The 17,215-nt window shown below is 35.9% G+C and overlaps 1 protein-coding gene across 2 annotated transcripts in view; it reads right to left on the reverse strand.

Moving 5' to 3' along the window:
* MED23 (mediator complex subunit 23) overlaps nucleotides 1–17,215 on the reverse strand; it is a 36,718-nt gene that overhangs the window by 12,740 nt on the left and 6,763 nt on the right. The window contains exons 9-19 of one of the 2 annotated variants that reach the window (XM_010194166.1): nucleotides 17,085–17,197; nucleotides 15,316–15,411; nucleotides 14,707–14,724; nucleotides 7,907–8,107; nucleotides 6,313–6,456; nucleotides 4,925–5,070; nucleotides 4,112–4,357; nucleotides 3,788–3,930; nucleotides 3,056–3,230; nucleotides 1,337–1,500; nucleotides 81–205 (exon numbers count right to left, since the gene is read on the reverse strand). In XM_010194166.1, the coding sequence (XP_010192468.1) occupies nucleotides 81–205; nucleotides 1,337–1,500; nucleotides 3,056–3,230; nucleotides 3,788–3,930; nucleotides 4,112–4,357; nucleotides 4,925–5,070; nucleotides 6,313–6,456; nucleotides 7,907–8,107; nucleotides 14,707–14,724; nucleotides 15,316–15,411; nucleotides 17,085–17,197 (1,571 nt within the window). The remainder of the gene's footprint in view (nucleotides 1–80; nucleotides 206–1,336; nucleotides 1,501–3,055; nucleotides 3,231–3,787; nucleotides 3,931–4,111; nucleotides 4,358–4,924; nucleotides 5,071–6,312; nucleotides 6,457–7,906; nucleotides 8,108–14,706; nucleotides 14,725–15,315; nucleotides 15,412–17,084; nucleotides 17,198–17,215) is intronic. The other variant, XM_010194241.1, reaches the window with a different exon arrangement.

Consider the following 17,215-nt stretch of genomic DNA (forward strand, 5'->3'; position numbering starts at 1 on the left):
TAGCTAAAGGCAAAGGATCTTGTTAAAAAGAGTAAATTCTCTGTGTTTCCAATCTGAAATCATCAATTTGGAACTATTACCTGCAGAGGAGCTGGGAAACAGCTTAGTGTATGTGATGCCCAGTTATGTGGAGTAAAACTCATGATAGTCTGCAATATATCCTTGCACCAAGTTCCCTGAATTGAATCAGAGCCTGTGAAAAAGTCTAGAAAATAGATTGATGATATTAGAATTTCACACAAAAAACATGTCTTATTGGTATTACTTTTGTAGTCACATGTATCAAGGCTTTGCTAGCTCAACAAGGCCTCCTTTTTGGCCAACTTCCCCCATCCCATTTCTTTTAATTTTATTTACTGTACAGAACAAGATGGATATTATCTTTTTATGCTATGAACAATAACAAAATTATTTTTAGGTTTTGACCTAGAAATGAAGCAATCATGATTTTAAGATTTTATATTTCATTTCCTCTAATGGCAGTAAGACAAGCTTTTGCTAATTAACTAAGACTTTAAAAAAATTCTGAGGAAGATAACTATAATGAAATTGCCAATGTTATTTCACATTGCTTTAAAAAGGCTGCTCAGCAGTACCATTGCCACTTAAGCTGTAAAAATAAAATACAAGACTCCCCCTAACCCCAGTGTTAATTTAACATTAAAGGTTGAACAAAGGTTAAAAAAACCAACCAAACAAGCAAAACCGTACCATAAAGAAGCTTTTTCCCTTTCAAACTACCTCCACCAGTTTTTGTGAAAACATTTGTTCTAACTCTGCAGCAGCCTCCAGACTAGAACCAAAAAAGAGGAGATAGAGAAAACTTCCCCCTCAAAGTTAACAAAAACATGACCTAAGTCACTGCACTTTGTTAAAACATTAAAACACAGTAAAAGCTTCCCCCTCTCCCTTCCCCAAGAAAGCAAACCCAAAACACACACTTTTTCTTAAAAGCAAGTTGCAGAGAGGGTGGCTTCTTCATGTTGCTATGAACACTCCATGGTTTGTTTTTTTTTTAAATGGCATGCATCAGTAATCAAACAAAACATTTAAATTTAAAATAATGAAACTGAAGAATAAGACAGTAAAAATAACTAGCCACACTGTGTCTCTTTTAAACTCACCAACGATGTCTGATTTCACTACTGATACAATAACAGCCTTTTGCCCAAAACCAAGCAGTTGGGATTTAAACTTCTATCTTTTTCAAAACCAGAATTGTACAGGATATGTTCTATGACTGGGTCATTTCCAGGATATTCTATTAAACAGTATTTTAGAGACATGGCTTGACTGCAGTTTTCACTTGGATGTTCTATCACAGCACTGCTATTACCTGTCACATGAGTTGCCCTTGCCAGCGTTAAGATCAAAGCCCTGTTGAGTTCTTCTGATTCTGCTGAAAGAACAGTTTTGGGATCACTGAGGAACCGTGTAAACTGCGGCTGGACTTCCGAGCTGCCCAGAGCTGTGATTAGCCTTAGAGCAGTACTCTCAACACTGAAAGAAGGAAACAGTCCAGTTAGCAAATAATGCTTACACTGCTGCTTCTAAGATTCCCAAAATACCTATTTTTCCTCCATTTTCTGCTTCAAATAATACAAAAAAACATTTGTTTTGAAAGTGATGTTCTTGTGGAAAAGTTTTCTTTTTCCACTGTTGAATACACTTGTTATCAAATATTTAAGTACTTTATTTTAAAATAAAGCTTTCAAATGTTGATTTAGTGAAAGTTCCAGGTGCAGAGCCCCTGAAAAAGACTCAAGCCTCTCCAACTTAGAGACCCTCCCTTTTGTTAGCTTTTGAACGTCTTCATCTAAGCAAGGATACATAGATAAATAAATACCTAAAAAAACAGAATAAAAAGGCACGAATAATGCACTGGAAGTTTCAAAGCTAACTATCACCTTGAAGCAGACAGTACTAAATTATCCTTATTAAAGAAATGAATAAGTACTGCTTTTGATGAAAAGTACTTCATTTTCCAGTGCTCCAGTTGGAAGCACTTTTCACACCAGGGAGTTTGAAGTAATTTAAAAGATTTTTATAATATTGTGTCTTTGAAATTCCAAAGCCACAGGTTAGTTTACTCCAATCTAGTTGCATGCTAGAGCTTACGAAAAGTCACTGATTAAGATTTATATTTCATAGATTAAGATGACAAAACAAGATTTAGGTGAATAAAAAGAGCAAGATCTTAAATTTAAAGACAAACCTATCTTCACTTGTTCTCTTTATTCTTGATAAAGGATAGGCAACAGAGCAATTTGAATTTGGTCTAAGAAATTACTGTGTAATTAGACCTCCTTGATATGAACTGATAATAATGAGGTTGCTCTGTCTCCCTCACATAGACTCACATGGATGGACACTCTTTTCCCTAACAAACCACAGGTTCTACATACAAACTGATTCTCATACCCTTCAAAGTCTTTAAGAGTAACTTAAACTCAAAGCTTTTCCCTAGAATTAGCTGCGGATCAACTCTAGAGCTTTAATCAGCTTTTATTATCTTTCTTGCATTCAAATTAGCCAGCTTTATGGGTGGTTTATGCTGACACACACCATATAATGGAAGTGACACTTCCTTCTCCACCCAGGTTCACATGCAGCCACTATAGCTTTGTGCCAGCTCCTTTACAGCTGCAGGAGGAATCAGGTTATTTCTCTGATCTGACTGAAAATTAACTTTGATAAAGAATTAAGCGAAAGCAGCTTAACTCTTGCAACAGAATTAAACATACTCTACAGGAGTAAGCAAGTGCTGTCCCACTGGCAGACAAGCCAACCACTGTTACTACAAGTAACCAGCACTGCCCTTTGCCTCCAATGCAAGCTCAAGAGTTGCCCAACACTTCTGATATGAGAGTATTACTGCTAACATCTAACTGTATTTCTGAAACATGACCTGCTGAGATACCACAAAACAATTTAGCCACAGAACGAAGACTGAGAAGTAATTATGTCCCATTTAAAACACAGTTCTCACACAGCTTTCAACATACGATGAAAGAGGAATCTGAGATTATGGTTAAATATGGTAACCATCACTCACCACAGATGAAGCTGGTTCTGATTAGTCTGTGGCACAGCAGCCAAGGAATGAAGATGGCTGAGCAGCTGGACTCTGTAATGAGGCTGGATGTGATGCATCCGATAGCTAAACATTTCCAGCAGAGTGTGCAAAATTCCCCATGCATGAGATTTGAACACTGTTGGCAGGAGCTGACCTTAGGAAAGAGTTTGTAAAGTAAGTTTTCAGGTGATTACACTTCAAAATACAACTACAGACTACACTGTGGATAGACAGTTATATTTAGCTGCAAGTCAAATACTCGATTTGAAAATTATATTACCTCTAAAGTGTGCACGTGCAAGTGCTGTCTGAAGATGCTGTAAACATGTAGAACTCAATCTTTACAATGAACATATACAGCAGATATGCAATTTATTTTAATGAGTGCAATTAAATACCATTTTCCATCTAATTAAGTACTTTGCTTGCAATTTTCCATTAAGCCTATTTTTGCACAACTCAGCATCACTAGGAAGGTCCTGACCATATAAGTGACAGCATAAAGGGACATCAGTATACTCATCTGAAATTTACCGCAGCACGAAGATAACTGTTATAACTTCTTTTATATTAAAATAATTTATACATGTACTCAACGTGCTGCATCATTAGATTGTCATTTTTACTACTGTCTCTTACTATGGTTGCTGTTAAAAGAAAATGCTACTAAACAAAAGGCAAGGGAAGAATAAAAAAAGTTTTCTTTCTTACTGATAAAGCCTTTGATGCCCAATGACTCTATTTCCATATAAACCAACAGGCGGCTATATGTTTCCACAAGAGCAGGAGCCAAGGCCACACTAGATTTCGCGTGAGCCAACTTAATTACCCTTGTAGCTATGCTATGAATAAGACTGAGGAAAGAGAGAAAATATTTTTCAATCAAGAACATGGATTTAAAAGTTAAGAAATTTATTAAGTAAATCAACATACCTATACACTGCATGTACAGACACAGGAAAGCTTTCCTGACAATAATTAGATATACACAGATTTACAGGTTAAAAAAAAACAACAGCTGGCTGCATACTGTACCTCATTTTGGCATGAACTGTGAGTGAGTCCAAGAGGTTCATTGGCAGCGGGGTAATAGACCCTGATGCCATGCAATTAGTCCCTGGAAGAGATATCCTCATGCTGCCATTTCCATAAATAGTCTCTACCAGTACACCCATCGGCAAAGTGAAACACTCTGAATTGGTTGAATAAGCATTGCACAACAAGGCAATCTTGTAGTCATTCATCTGTAAGTTTTTATTTCTTAAACTCTGTTGCAAAAACCTGCGCGACAAAGAGATTAAACATTAAGTAGAAAGAAACAACCAGAAGAATACACATGCATTCCAGGATTACAACCACAATAACCCCAGTCAAAAATCCATTGCTAAATAATAAAACCCAAAATATTTATTAATTGCACCACATCAAAAGCACATCATCTTATGCCACAGTTTCACTACGTTGATTTTCCTCTGTCAGAGGAAACACCTCAGGGAAAAAATACACTTTAAAAAAAACCACCTTTCTGGACAAAACTTAACCCAATGTACAGCTTACCCACATTTTCCAAAACTATAGCATAAGACAACAAAATAGTCAACTTGCTTTCAGATTCTCCGTCACTAAAAAAGATTTATTAATCTCAGAGGTAATACATTATTTCCATTAGCTGTATGAGCTGTATAACAGCATACTTTGACTTTGAGCTCTTTCTTAGTCCTGCTTCATTCCTTTGATAATCCTTCTACAGCATCCCATCACAGAATACATTCTGAATACAGACTTGGAGTTTCCCATTCCATTATGTCTAGAGACAAATCAAAACATAACAAAAACCCCAAAACTCACTCATGGTGATGTTTAAGAGAATGAGGAATGGGAATCTGTAACTTGGAGTTGTCGCTATGGGCCTTTCGATTCAGATGAATCCAAATACAGGTCATTGCAAAAGCATGAGTAGACTGGGGTTTGTTAATATCAGGAACAGGAATACACTAAAAAAGAACACATGAATGTGACATATTGTATGTATTAATGTACAGAAAACCAACTTAGATAGCCAGCATTCACAAGGTTAAGTTTTTCTTTTTCTGACTTGCAACACCAATTTTTTCTTTTTTTTTTTCTTTTTCAAAACACAATTTTTAAGGAACAGATTCTACCCTCAACTGTGTATTGAATTTTAAATCAAGAGCTCTGGAAGAGACCTGGACCTCAGTAATTATTCTGAAAAAAAAAACCAACAAACTAACCCAAAACAAATAATGTGAGACATCAGCAAATGGAAGTTCATGCTTAGAATATACAAATTCAAGACACATATAGTTATAAAGGATATATGTTTACTCTCAGCCTCACCTTTCTACATTATTCAGAAATTAGTTATGCTTCCACAGTAGGTACTCGGTGGTTCACCAATATTTTCTGATAAATCTAACTTGCCTAGCATCACCATTACATTTAAAGAATAATACACTTCCCACAAGCACTGTAAAAAAATGTATCTCACAGCCCATCACTACAGTTAAATAGTCCCATCACTCTTCCCATATTTTGTGCTAACAAAAGCAATTGCGAGTTCATGAAACAAACTGTACTGAAGAATTTCTGTGGGTCAGAAATAACTTAAGAGGGGGAAACTTGCTACACACTAGTTTGGTACATTACACATTTGTGTTAACATATCTACTGACCCAAAATAGTAGGCATTATGATAAGAGCAAGCAACCAGGACTTAAGCTGACAATGCTGTCACAACGGGAGTTTAAGAAGTTCCTCTAACTCTTCCTTCCGCAGGAACCTTGTACAAAACATGACTAGGATTTGATTTACCACCATAGAACAACTTTCAAGTAACCATTAATACAAAACCAATTTTAAGTGCCTTGTTCAGTTCTTTCCACCTGAAGGTGTCTCTCAGTGTAGTATTATGTCACAGCCCAGACGTAACAATAAAATTCAACATACATTGCTCCTTAGTAGTATCCTCAGTGCTTTAATAAACTCCTCAAAACCTTAGTCAAACATAAGTCAATGAAGAGATACACTGCTCAATGTGGTTACTGGAAAAACATAGCTAGGACATACTGATTTTTTTCCACTTCATTCTGGAACATCTCTCTCCACCTATGCAGCACACTGCTATAACAGTGATTCAAGAATGATAGTAATATTGACCTATGAAAGTCTCAGGTTGAAATAAAAATAAAACTTTTCATTTCAGAGAGAAGACTTACTTCTTTCTCAGGATACAGGAGGTCAAAAAGTTTCATAACTGGGAGGAAGTCAGCCAGTGCATTCTTCTGGATGCTGCCAGAGATGAACTGGAGTAGCACCCACATAAGATGGTCTCTTCCTTTAATGAGACCGCGGCCTGCCAACTGTCAAAAACACTCAGTAACAGACAAATACTGCATGCAGAAGAAAAATCACTGCGAAGATTCCTACAAAAGTAGAAGGGCAGACTAAAGCAGTTCCTGCAGAGATTACTGAGAATTTTATAACAGGCAGAAATGCAAGTCATGTTTTCTGCAAGCTGGCAAACAGGTACATGCTGTAACACAGAAACAGACTCTGGGAGGGCCACAACAACTAGTGGTAAGATTTAAATATATTTAGCTATATAGAGGATCACTGTTTTGAAAAATTGGCAACTCTTAAATACTGGATTTAAGTTGTCACCTTCTAGTCCTGTAGTCAAGTACAGTACTGCCACTGCTAGCAGCAGGCAGCAGGTTTTATATTAGCTCTAGTTGTAAAGAAAGTCTCTGAACCAGCACAACTTGGGCTTGCTTAATCTGTATTTATTTTTTTGTTATTTAACTTCTTTACCTGTAACATCAATTTTCTAATAACCAGTACTCTACTCTTAACCTCTAGTCTTAACCAGCTTGCTTTAGTTTTAGATTAGATTTTTGCAATTGTGCTGTACAGTGCCTACTGTTTCAGTGGTTCATGAACAGTAATTTAAAGAATGTAACTCTGGTAAAACTAAATTCAGAAATACCAAAGAGAGCAGATAACTAGAATCTGTCACAAGTAAAACATAAGATACATAGTAAATTTTGATGTAGCATGGAACTGTGGACAAATGAAGACGAAGCAATATGTAGTGCATGCTAGAGACCATATCTAAATAGACAGAAGCTAATCCTATAGTGAGGAGAAAAAACACCCCTTTCCTATCATTGACACCATACCTTTTCTCGTCAAAGAGCTTAGGATGTTGCTGATGCACTGTAACCCCACCTCTCCTTTCTTACGGAGGACCAGCACCACCACCCTTAGAATTCAAAGAGGCACTGAGCACCAGCGGAAAAAGTAAATACTAGCAAGTGCATCAGTTTTAACTGAATTATTATTAGGAAGAAATAACTTTGGACTGTGATTGCCAATATCACTGTAACTGGTCAAATGGTCGTTGATTAGATCGATTAGACAAAGACTCTAAGTTCTTGCATCCATTTGCATGACATGTTTCTTTAACTCAAAAACTGAAGAGGGCATTCACTCTGAAGCTTGGTTGTAGATAGGATGCAACAGAACAGTACTCAGTTCTTCCAAATTATGCCAGTTTATCTCATTCTAGTTACTAGCACATGTTGAATTCAAATATAATGCAACAACCTGTAACTGAATATAGGAAACTGTATATACTGGAAACATCTAGCTCACAGCAATGTAACTTCAGAATGTGACTTAGTTTTACAGAGCACAACCACCAAAAATTTAATTCTTATACATAAGGTACTTCTTGCACCTTTTCTTTTTTAAAACTTGTTTTGTTTTGAAAATCTCTCTTACCATGTGGGAGTGATACAAACAATTTACCTTTTGATGGAGTGACAGGACCATATGAGGAAAACTTGCAAACTGAAAGAGCACAAAGAAAATGAGCTGGCTGGAGAGATGCTGCCACAGAAGCTGACTGGTTCCACCATCATCAAACTTCTCTTCAGTCTCAGACCGCTCCATGGCATACACCACAAGATCCACCAGCTGGTCCTCCAGCACAGGGCAGCGCTGCTTGTGCTGTAAGGTAGAGATCAGATACAGTATTCCAACAGCCTTGCCATTAACTTCAGAACTTGTACAGTTGCAGATACAGCACAGGATTTTGACAGAAGGCTGGGAAGCATGAAATGAAGTCTGAACTTAAGTTAAGGATAAGCCAGTGTATTAAAGCTGCATTATATTACAGGCCACGATGATTTTTACATTTTATCACACATTACATAATTCCCTACTCAGTTCCAAAACACACATCATCAATGCACAAATAACATCTGGGGTTTTCGTTTCTGTTTTTTAATAAATTCATGAAGAATGTTATTTCTCTGATCTTGCATTCATGGAAAACAAAGTCCATTCTTTTAACACCTTGGTGGGGGTTCTTTTGTTTGTTTTGGGGTTGATTTTTGTTTGTTTTGTTTGGCTCTTTTGTCTTCCCTCTTTTCTCCTTTCAAGTCCATTTCAAAAGCAGGAACCACCACAAAGAAAAAGACATATAAATGATACTGCCATCCCAAAGGAAACATCCCAATAAGGGATACAGGCATTTAATGACTACTGTCATTTTCACTCTCATTTTGAGCTCACCTACAACCAGCAGCAGAATAAGCATCTGGTTAATAGCCCTGTAATTAGGTGCTGTCCTACTGACACAGTACCACCTGGTGCAAGGCATGATCAAAGAGACTTGAAAATTCATTTGATAAAAGTGGTATGTTCTACATATTGTGTATAGAACAGAAATTAGGGAACATAGTGATGATCTCCTTAGACATTAGACTGCCACAATCTCCACAGTGAGCTATGCAAACACAGAAATAATTTAAAATACACATCTTCCTTCATTTTAATAATAACGCATTATATAATCAGATACATATGTTAGTAAAGATGCACGTAAAGCAGGACCACGATGAGTGGTTTGCAACTCATTATAAATCCTCAATTTAAGACCATCAAGCATAATGTCACATATCACAAGTTCTTTAGTGCAACAACCTTTTATTGCCCTGCATCTGTTTAACAGTACTTGGTACGACTATAAGGGCAAAGCGTTGTGTAGAATTTAACTTTATCCTCAGAAATACTCTAACCTCTATTTGTTTCATTACAATCTCTATTCAGGAATGGTCAGTTTCGGTTTTTTTGTTTTGGTTGATGTTTTTTGGGGGGTTTTTTGTGTGCTTTGTTTAAAAAAAACCACAAAACACCTGATGCCTATAACATAATGCAGCCTTAAAGAAAACATTATTACTTTAATGATACAAAAGAAAAGGAACCAAGCTGCTCAAACACTAATCATGAAAATGCAATATCCCTTTCTAGAGGCAAAAAGGTGTATGTAAAAAAGTTTAAAAAGATCACCCAAATACTCATAAAAACATTTTAGGGATGCTTTAGATGAGTTCTTGACTTACTAGCCAGGCAGCCTAAAAACCCCCTTTTAATTAATAAAGAAAGAAACAATAAAAGGAAAGAGAGATGCTGAAAGGAGATGCTTGTTCTAGTTTCATCAATAGTAGTCTTTTGCCACAAAAAAAAGGATTATTTCCAATTAAATAAATTGCCAGAATAAAATGCCAGAATGGGAAAAAGTTGACAAAACATAGCGAACATCATCCCCTGTTGCATGCTCTTCGCCAGCTCAAAACTGCAGAAAGCTACAATTCTAGCTGTGCTTTCTTGACGCATGCTTAACACAAACCTCTAACTAAAACAGAAAGCATCGATTACTGTTTCACCTTCTCTTCCAGTACGCAACGCCGTTACCACGGATCAACCACGTTACAGGTTTAGAGAGCAATATTAACACCACCAGTTGAGAAGACTTCGGGGTTTGTTTGTCGTTCATTTTTCCCCCCCCTCCCAAAGCAACTAATTATGAAGCAGAGCAGGGTGCAACAGACAACACTACAGACTAGTTTATAATCCAGCATGCAAAACTACTACGTACAGGGCTTGAAATTTAATGGTTCGCTAAACACTGTGTTAAAGTTCAAAAGCCTAATCACATTAGGCTATATTAATTTAGAATCAAGTTATTCAAAGAACACAACAGGAAAATATTACTGTTTTAAAAAAAAAAGCCAGAATTTCCAGTAGGAATTTTCACTATCCAGAATAATTCTAAGATTGTGAAAAGTTTAGGAGCCAGAAAATTAAAAAAAATAATGCACCTTTTTATTCTGAAAATTATGCTTTTATTGCTTTAAGAACAATTTTCAATAAGAAATATAGCAGTACTTCACATCCTATCTTCATTAATTTGATTTTCTGGCAATTTTTTTCTCTGTATTTTCAGTGAACATACATTTTTGCACAAATTTTGTATCTATAGTTTTAAAGCATTCAGAAATAAAATACGATGCTGCATAAGAATTTGCAGGATTGGGGCCTTGTTTTATAAATTATTCATAAGTGAAAGAACATCTCAGTATATACTGAGATGAATAAAAATACAGGTGAAGGCTGACTCTCCTGACAAGTAAGTAGGAATTCATGTTTAGATATGGCTTAAACAAAACAAACAAAAAAACACAAACAAAAATTAAAAAATAAAACTGTTTGGATTATATATATAGAAAAATACAGAATACTTTTTTCCTTAAGATCCTATTATTCAATTTTTTGTAATTTGTTTATATAAATACATATTCTCTGTTCTGCCCTGAAAACAATATTGAAGTATTTGACAAATATATAACTCACTGAAAACATTATTAGACCATACAGAAATACAGGGGAGAAAAAAAGTGCTACCATGACAACATGATACAATAACTTTTCTCATGGTTGTGTGGTACTTTCTATAGTGGATCAAAGCTTCAATGGATTTGGGTTTGTTGGTTGGTTGGTTGGTTAGGTTTTTTGGGTGATTTTGTTTTGGTTTTTTTTTCCTGTGGGGGGTATAGTTAAAAGTGTTCCCTAAAAGAAAAGTATTTTAAGAGGTCAGTGAGGCTAGCTGCAAGCTATTATAATTTTCAAATATTTTAAGCAAACAATGTTTCACTCAAAAATATTTAATAAATATCTACACTTAAGAAATGGATTCAGAAGACTGAACTGCAGGGCCCAAGATCCCAGCAAGAGTATATGGTGACTCCAGAAGTCCAACCCAATTCAAAATGTGTAAGTCAAATACAGTGAAGCAGTAGTTAATACAAGCCAGCCCCCTTCTTGCTTCAGTTTTCCAGAACTGTATGCTACTAAGACATAAAACCTTAAAGCTTGTTGTTTGCATTATGCCTGATTCTATTTCTACCAAATTCAGCAGACATTCTCAAGTTTCTCTTTAAAAAATGTAGTAAGATTCAACAAGGAAGTTGCACTTAAGCACTCTTAAGATACACTCTTACAATCAAAAATATAATAAAATTAATCACACCCCTTAATTTAAGTACTTTGCCTTGTTAACACCAATAATACTTGATAATAAGTTCCCAGCATTAATCTATGGCATTTTAAATATAAAAGGGAAAAGAAAGTAAATTTTTGAATATCGCATTATGTATATATGCACTTGATGATTCTGCTTCCACAATACATGGACAGACATGAAGTAACACCTTCCCCAGGCAAACTATCCTGTTTTGTAGCCAGAAGAGAATACAGCTACACATTCACCTGAACAAAGTGTAGCACCGGTAATATCCTACTCAAAGCTTCCAATCACCATTGCTGGTTTAAAAGGTGACCAGCCAAATACGTTATTTAATGAGAAAAAATCATTAATACAAGAGCTGCTAATTAAGGGTTTGTAAAACTTTATAGAAACAAGACACTTGAAAATTGCATCCTCTTTCAAATACTCCCCAACCCAGAGAAATCAAAGTTTAACAAAGTTTTTCATTGTTTAGAGGACTGCAAAACCACCCAGACTGCTATTATGCAAGTGAAATCAGCATTTTATTTTTCATGCAAGTCTGTACATACAGAGAAGGTAAAGATATAAACTGAAGTGTTCAAAGTGACATAAAACATTACTAAAGTTTGATTTTAGAAAAGACCTGTAGGATCCCTAAATTGAATCTTAATTTGGCATCAGTGTATTAGGATATTTTGAACTGTTAATAATTTTCAAAAAAAACAGATTTTTATATACCTCAACAAACTATTTAAAAGATTATTAAATATTGGGAGTATCACCCCAGCTAACAGCAGATAATAAATTGACATAGAATCACAGAATTATTGAGGCTGGAAAAGACCTTTAAGATCATTGAGTGCAATCATAAACCATGATAACATACATGATAAAATTTAAATCTCTACTTCCTACAGAGCAGTTCAAACAGGTATAGAGGAGAAGGTACCGTCCTACACAGAAGTACACAGTAGTAAAACCCAAAAATCTCCAGACTCCAACAGAGGGAACATTTTGAAGTCTGCATCTGGACTCAAAGCCACATACTTGATAAAGGCATTAGGAAACCTCATCCCACCACAAAATCCCACAACAAATCTTAGAATCCGGAAAGGCACATAGGAATCTATAAACATACCAAATTTTACCTTCTTTTTTCCCTCTGCAAGGTTAAGAGCACAGCTGGATTTGTACTTTTTACATAACTCGGAGATGGTTTGAGTGAGCAGTTTTCTAACACAGATCTGCTTAGTTAAGATTGAACCAGAAAATTTCACTGTTCCTCTTCAAGAGTATTTGAGGACTAGGACAAATTTGGCTGAACCATACCTAGTTTGTGATGCCAAAATATTCAAATGAAGGCTCCAATCCTGCAACTGGATCTGTGTAAATAGTTGATATGGCATACAAGCAGCTTCACATAAATAATTTATGATCATAAATAAATAATGATCATTGCTTTGAGATGTTTCTGTATTTATTTTGAAACAAACTTAGCACTATTTGCATTTCTAAGTGTCTTATTATATTGACAATTAATTTGTACAGGTTAGTTCAGTGCTCATAATAAAATACAAGATTATCAGCCATTATACTGAAGCATCAATACAGTTACACAATTTCTGAAAAGCATGCTACTAATTTTTGTCAGGTGGCAACATTAACAAATTCAACCATAACATGAAGTTAATTTGTACCTAAAAGTGTGTAATATTTTAATGTTTCCATAGTTTTAAACAGAGTATATTAACATTTAAATGAAACATTATTGCCTATTCTATACCACTACACCACTCTACTCTTTATTTTTAACTCAAATTTTCATGAGCCCAAACATCTTTATGCTGGTGTCATTGCAGTAGCACAGCTATAGTTCATGTTCTGTCAGCATTTCCTTTATAAGCTACGTTCTTCAAGTTTGTTCCTTGGCCACAAAAAATCACGCCAGGGTGAAACGTTGTGTAGGAATTTCTATACTAGCAAACAAATTTTAAGAAGTATATAGTTCAATATATTTCGTTACTTCATTTAGATTTTCTTTGATTACTTTTAGAGGACAAAAAACACCTCTATCATTTTTAACATCAATGCTTTTTGACCTGAAGGTACAGACCACCCACAGTCAGAAGAATAAAATGGGCTGAATATATTTTTGTCTAGATCTTGTATTATTTACCAGCTACAAGATGCACAGAGAAACAGTTTGATTTATTAACTGAATGTGGACACAGAAATAGACACAAAATAGAAACACTACTCATTTCAACACTAAACCTAGCAGCTCATTTCCAAGGCTTAACATTTCAGCTGCCCAAAGTCTCAAATATAAAAAATTGTCATATACAACACAGAATACTGTTTGCCAAGGTGTAGGAATCTGCGCATTCAAAAACACTGTCCCAATCCAGAAAGAGCACTGATGTGTTTCATTTACACTAGGAAATATACACAAGGTTTCAGGATCATGTGAATTTTATAGTCAAGTTACAAATCTGAAAAAAGTTTTTTAAATGGAAACACTGACACAACCTTCACTATAGTATTGCAAACAGCAACGCTATTTTATAAATCTTAATGTTTTTTAAAGTAGATGTGGAATTTATTATTGTAACAAGGGATCAACGCTAAATACGATATCCGCAATTTCAAATTTCAAGCAGAAGTCCACTTGGTTGATTCGCTCAGCTGCTTATTTATTTATTTCAACAAGTAGTAAATTTTAAGGAACTACTTTTCACATGGTATTCTGCACTATCTTTCTTTCACCTAGCTTGGAGAATATTATAACTGCCTGTTGGAAATTTTGTTACAGAAGCTTCCTAATGGTAAGAAAATTCCACTAGTAAAGCTTTTTTGGTTTTTTGCCTTTTTTTTTTTAAACAATGATTTATTCACAGCTTTATAACTTTACAATCAAGTGCAGTGGATGTCTTTCCACCAGCATAAGGAAAGAAGTTTCGAACTAAGAATCTCTTCTCATCTGAAAATTCCAGCAGACAACGTAAAAGTTCTTATGACTGGTAAGGGAAATGGTAGCAGTCCATTCCAATGAAAATTTTAGGATCGAAGGACCCCTGACTGTCAGCTTTATGCTACATCTCGTATCTCTAGAGATTCATAGTGAGAATTTGCCCTTGACTAATGGTCCTGCCAATTTCAAGCCCTGACTGTACATATATTCTCTAACTGGAATCAGTGGCTACAAAGCGGCCAGCGTATCGTTAGTCACAATACAACAGTAAGGTTGTGAACATACCTGAGCAATGTTCAAGGTCTAGAGCATTGGAGGATGGGCAGGACAAGACAGGACAGAACAAAAATAAAGGAAGAAAAAAAGAAAAGACAAAACAGTGACTATGAGGCCAGCCTCAAGGATCCCCAAGTCAGACTAAGCCCTCCCATTCTAAGGTATAAAAAGAAAAAAATGCAACAAAACAAAACACACGTTTTCACTATTCTAGTACTATAACGTGCCAATATAACAGAGTACAACAATGCTTTAAAAACTAATGACATGAACAATAACCATTTTTATTGGCTGAGCTAGCAGTCTCCTACTGTCTGTCAAAGGTGTACTTGAGGCTGGCCTTATAGGAAAAAAAAGCAATGCAAAAAAAAAATCATATTTTAAATCTCTACTTTTCAATTTAACATCTGTAAAGCAATATACAAATGATAGGAACAACAGCGTCCAATTAACCTAATATGATCTCATAAAAAATGAAAATAAAAAAAATAAATAAAACAAAAATTCACTCTCTGGACCTAAACTGTTTTGCTTAGTTAGCTATAGCAAAGAAAAGAGAAAAAGAATAGTGCAGATTCTATGCAGAATTAAATCACGTGTTACAGCACAGTACAGTACCTGCTTATTCAGACCTAGCATATTGCAGACCATATCCCTTGAATACGGTTGTTCCAGCACATATCTCAACAAAGCAGTCTGTGGCTCAAACAGATCCTTAAAAAAAAAAAAAGCAATCACATACAAACATATATTGTCACAAGATGATGTTTAATACCTGTGTTTACATTTAACTGAGTTAAACAACATAAGAATGAGCATTTAATTTATGCAGCTATGCATTATCTGGAAAATCTTTTGGCTCTCTGATTCCCAAAAGAAAGGAGGAAACACAGCACTTAAGAAATTACACATTTTATGGGGACCAAGTGGAAGAACACCCTTCATCCAATAAAAAGGATGACACACTTTTTGAAATAGCCTTGAAATACTGGAAGACTGCCAAGAACTCAGAGAAAGCGAGGTAAGACAACTGAGGAAGTACATGACCAAGATCCATAAAAATCATGAGCAGCATGAAGAAAGGAGATATGGAACAACTGCTCACTGCATCTTTCAATAGCAGAAACACTTGAAAGAAAAACATTACTTAAAGCTAGGTTCAAAACAAACAGAAGGAGCTGATCCCCATGCGACATGAATTTGAAATGTGGAACTCCTTCTCAAAGGGATGTTGAGGATGCTAAAAGTTTACACGAGCTCAATAGGAGACTGAACAAATATTTGGAAGAGGAAGGTATATCAAATATGTAGAAATTAAATTTGTCTCAGGAAACACCCAAAACGGTAATTGCTGTAGAGTGTGGAAACTATGTATGTCATTAGATATACTATCTTTATGTCCTGCCTTAGAAGGATATCGAGCCGTTGGAGCAGGTCCAGAGGAGGACCAGAAAGGTGATCCAAGGGATGGATTACCTCTCCTATGAGGCCAGGCTGACAAGGCTGAGGTTGTTCAGCCTGGAGAAGGCCCTGTGGAGACCTCATAGCAGCCTTCCAGTACTTAAAAGGGGGCTTACAGGAAAGATGGGAAGGGACTCTTTTATCAGGGAGTATAGCGACAGTTTTAAAATGAAAGTGAGTACACTGAGATTAGATATAAGGAAGAAATTATTCACCATGAGAATGGTGAGACACCGAAACAGGTTGCCCAGAGAAGCTGTGGACGAGCCCTCCCTGGCAGTGTTTAAGGCCAGGTTGGATGGGGCTTTGAGCAATCTGCTTGAGCGGGAGGTGTCCCTGCCCATGGCAGGGGGGCTGGAACCAGATGATATTTAAGGTCCCTTTGAACTCAAACCATTCTGTGATTCGGGGAATGGGACGCTGGACAATGTGGATTTTTGTCCTAATCCCTTACAGTTCTTAAATTCTCTCAGTACACCACTATTTCACATTCAGAGTTTTAAGATTAAACAAACTAACATATTTAATTTTGAACTGTAAAATTATCTTTCCTATGGAATAACAAAGAGCACAGAAAACAAGAAATTACCTTCCCATTTTCTTTCATCACCCCTCTGCTAAGCTAATTTTCCAATCATTACGCTGCTCTCACTTGCTCTCTCACACACACCCACCTCCACAAAGCACATTAAACATCTCTTGTTCTTCAGCATTTTGGGCACCTGTCATACCACACACTACTTTAAAGGTCCTCCATATATAGATTGAAATCACTGAAATATATAAGACAGTGAAAACATCTACATCTTCGATGTTAGCCTAGCTGGAACAATAGAATATTCACAGTTGAAATTTCCCCCCCATAACAATATAAAAGCTTTGAATTTATTGAATATAACATGCTTAAGAAGCTTAATGAACCATACCTTATCATACGGTAAGAGACCTTTCAAAGGAAAACGAAGGGTTGTAGGATCCAGCTTCCATGAGTTACACATGGCACCTGAGTTATTTACCACAGGAAGAAGACTACAGCGACCTACATGCAATGGAAGAT

Source organism: Mesitornis unicolor, unplaced genomic scaffold, assembly GCF_000695765.1.
Source record: "Mesitornis unicolor isolate BGI_N332 unplaced genomic scaffold, ASM69576v1 scaffold1310, whole genome shotgun sequence".
Classification (NCBI taxonomy): Eukaryota; Metazoa; Chordata; class Aves; order Mesitornithiformes; family Mesitornithidae; genus Mesitornis; species Mesitornis unicolor.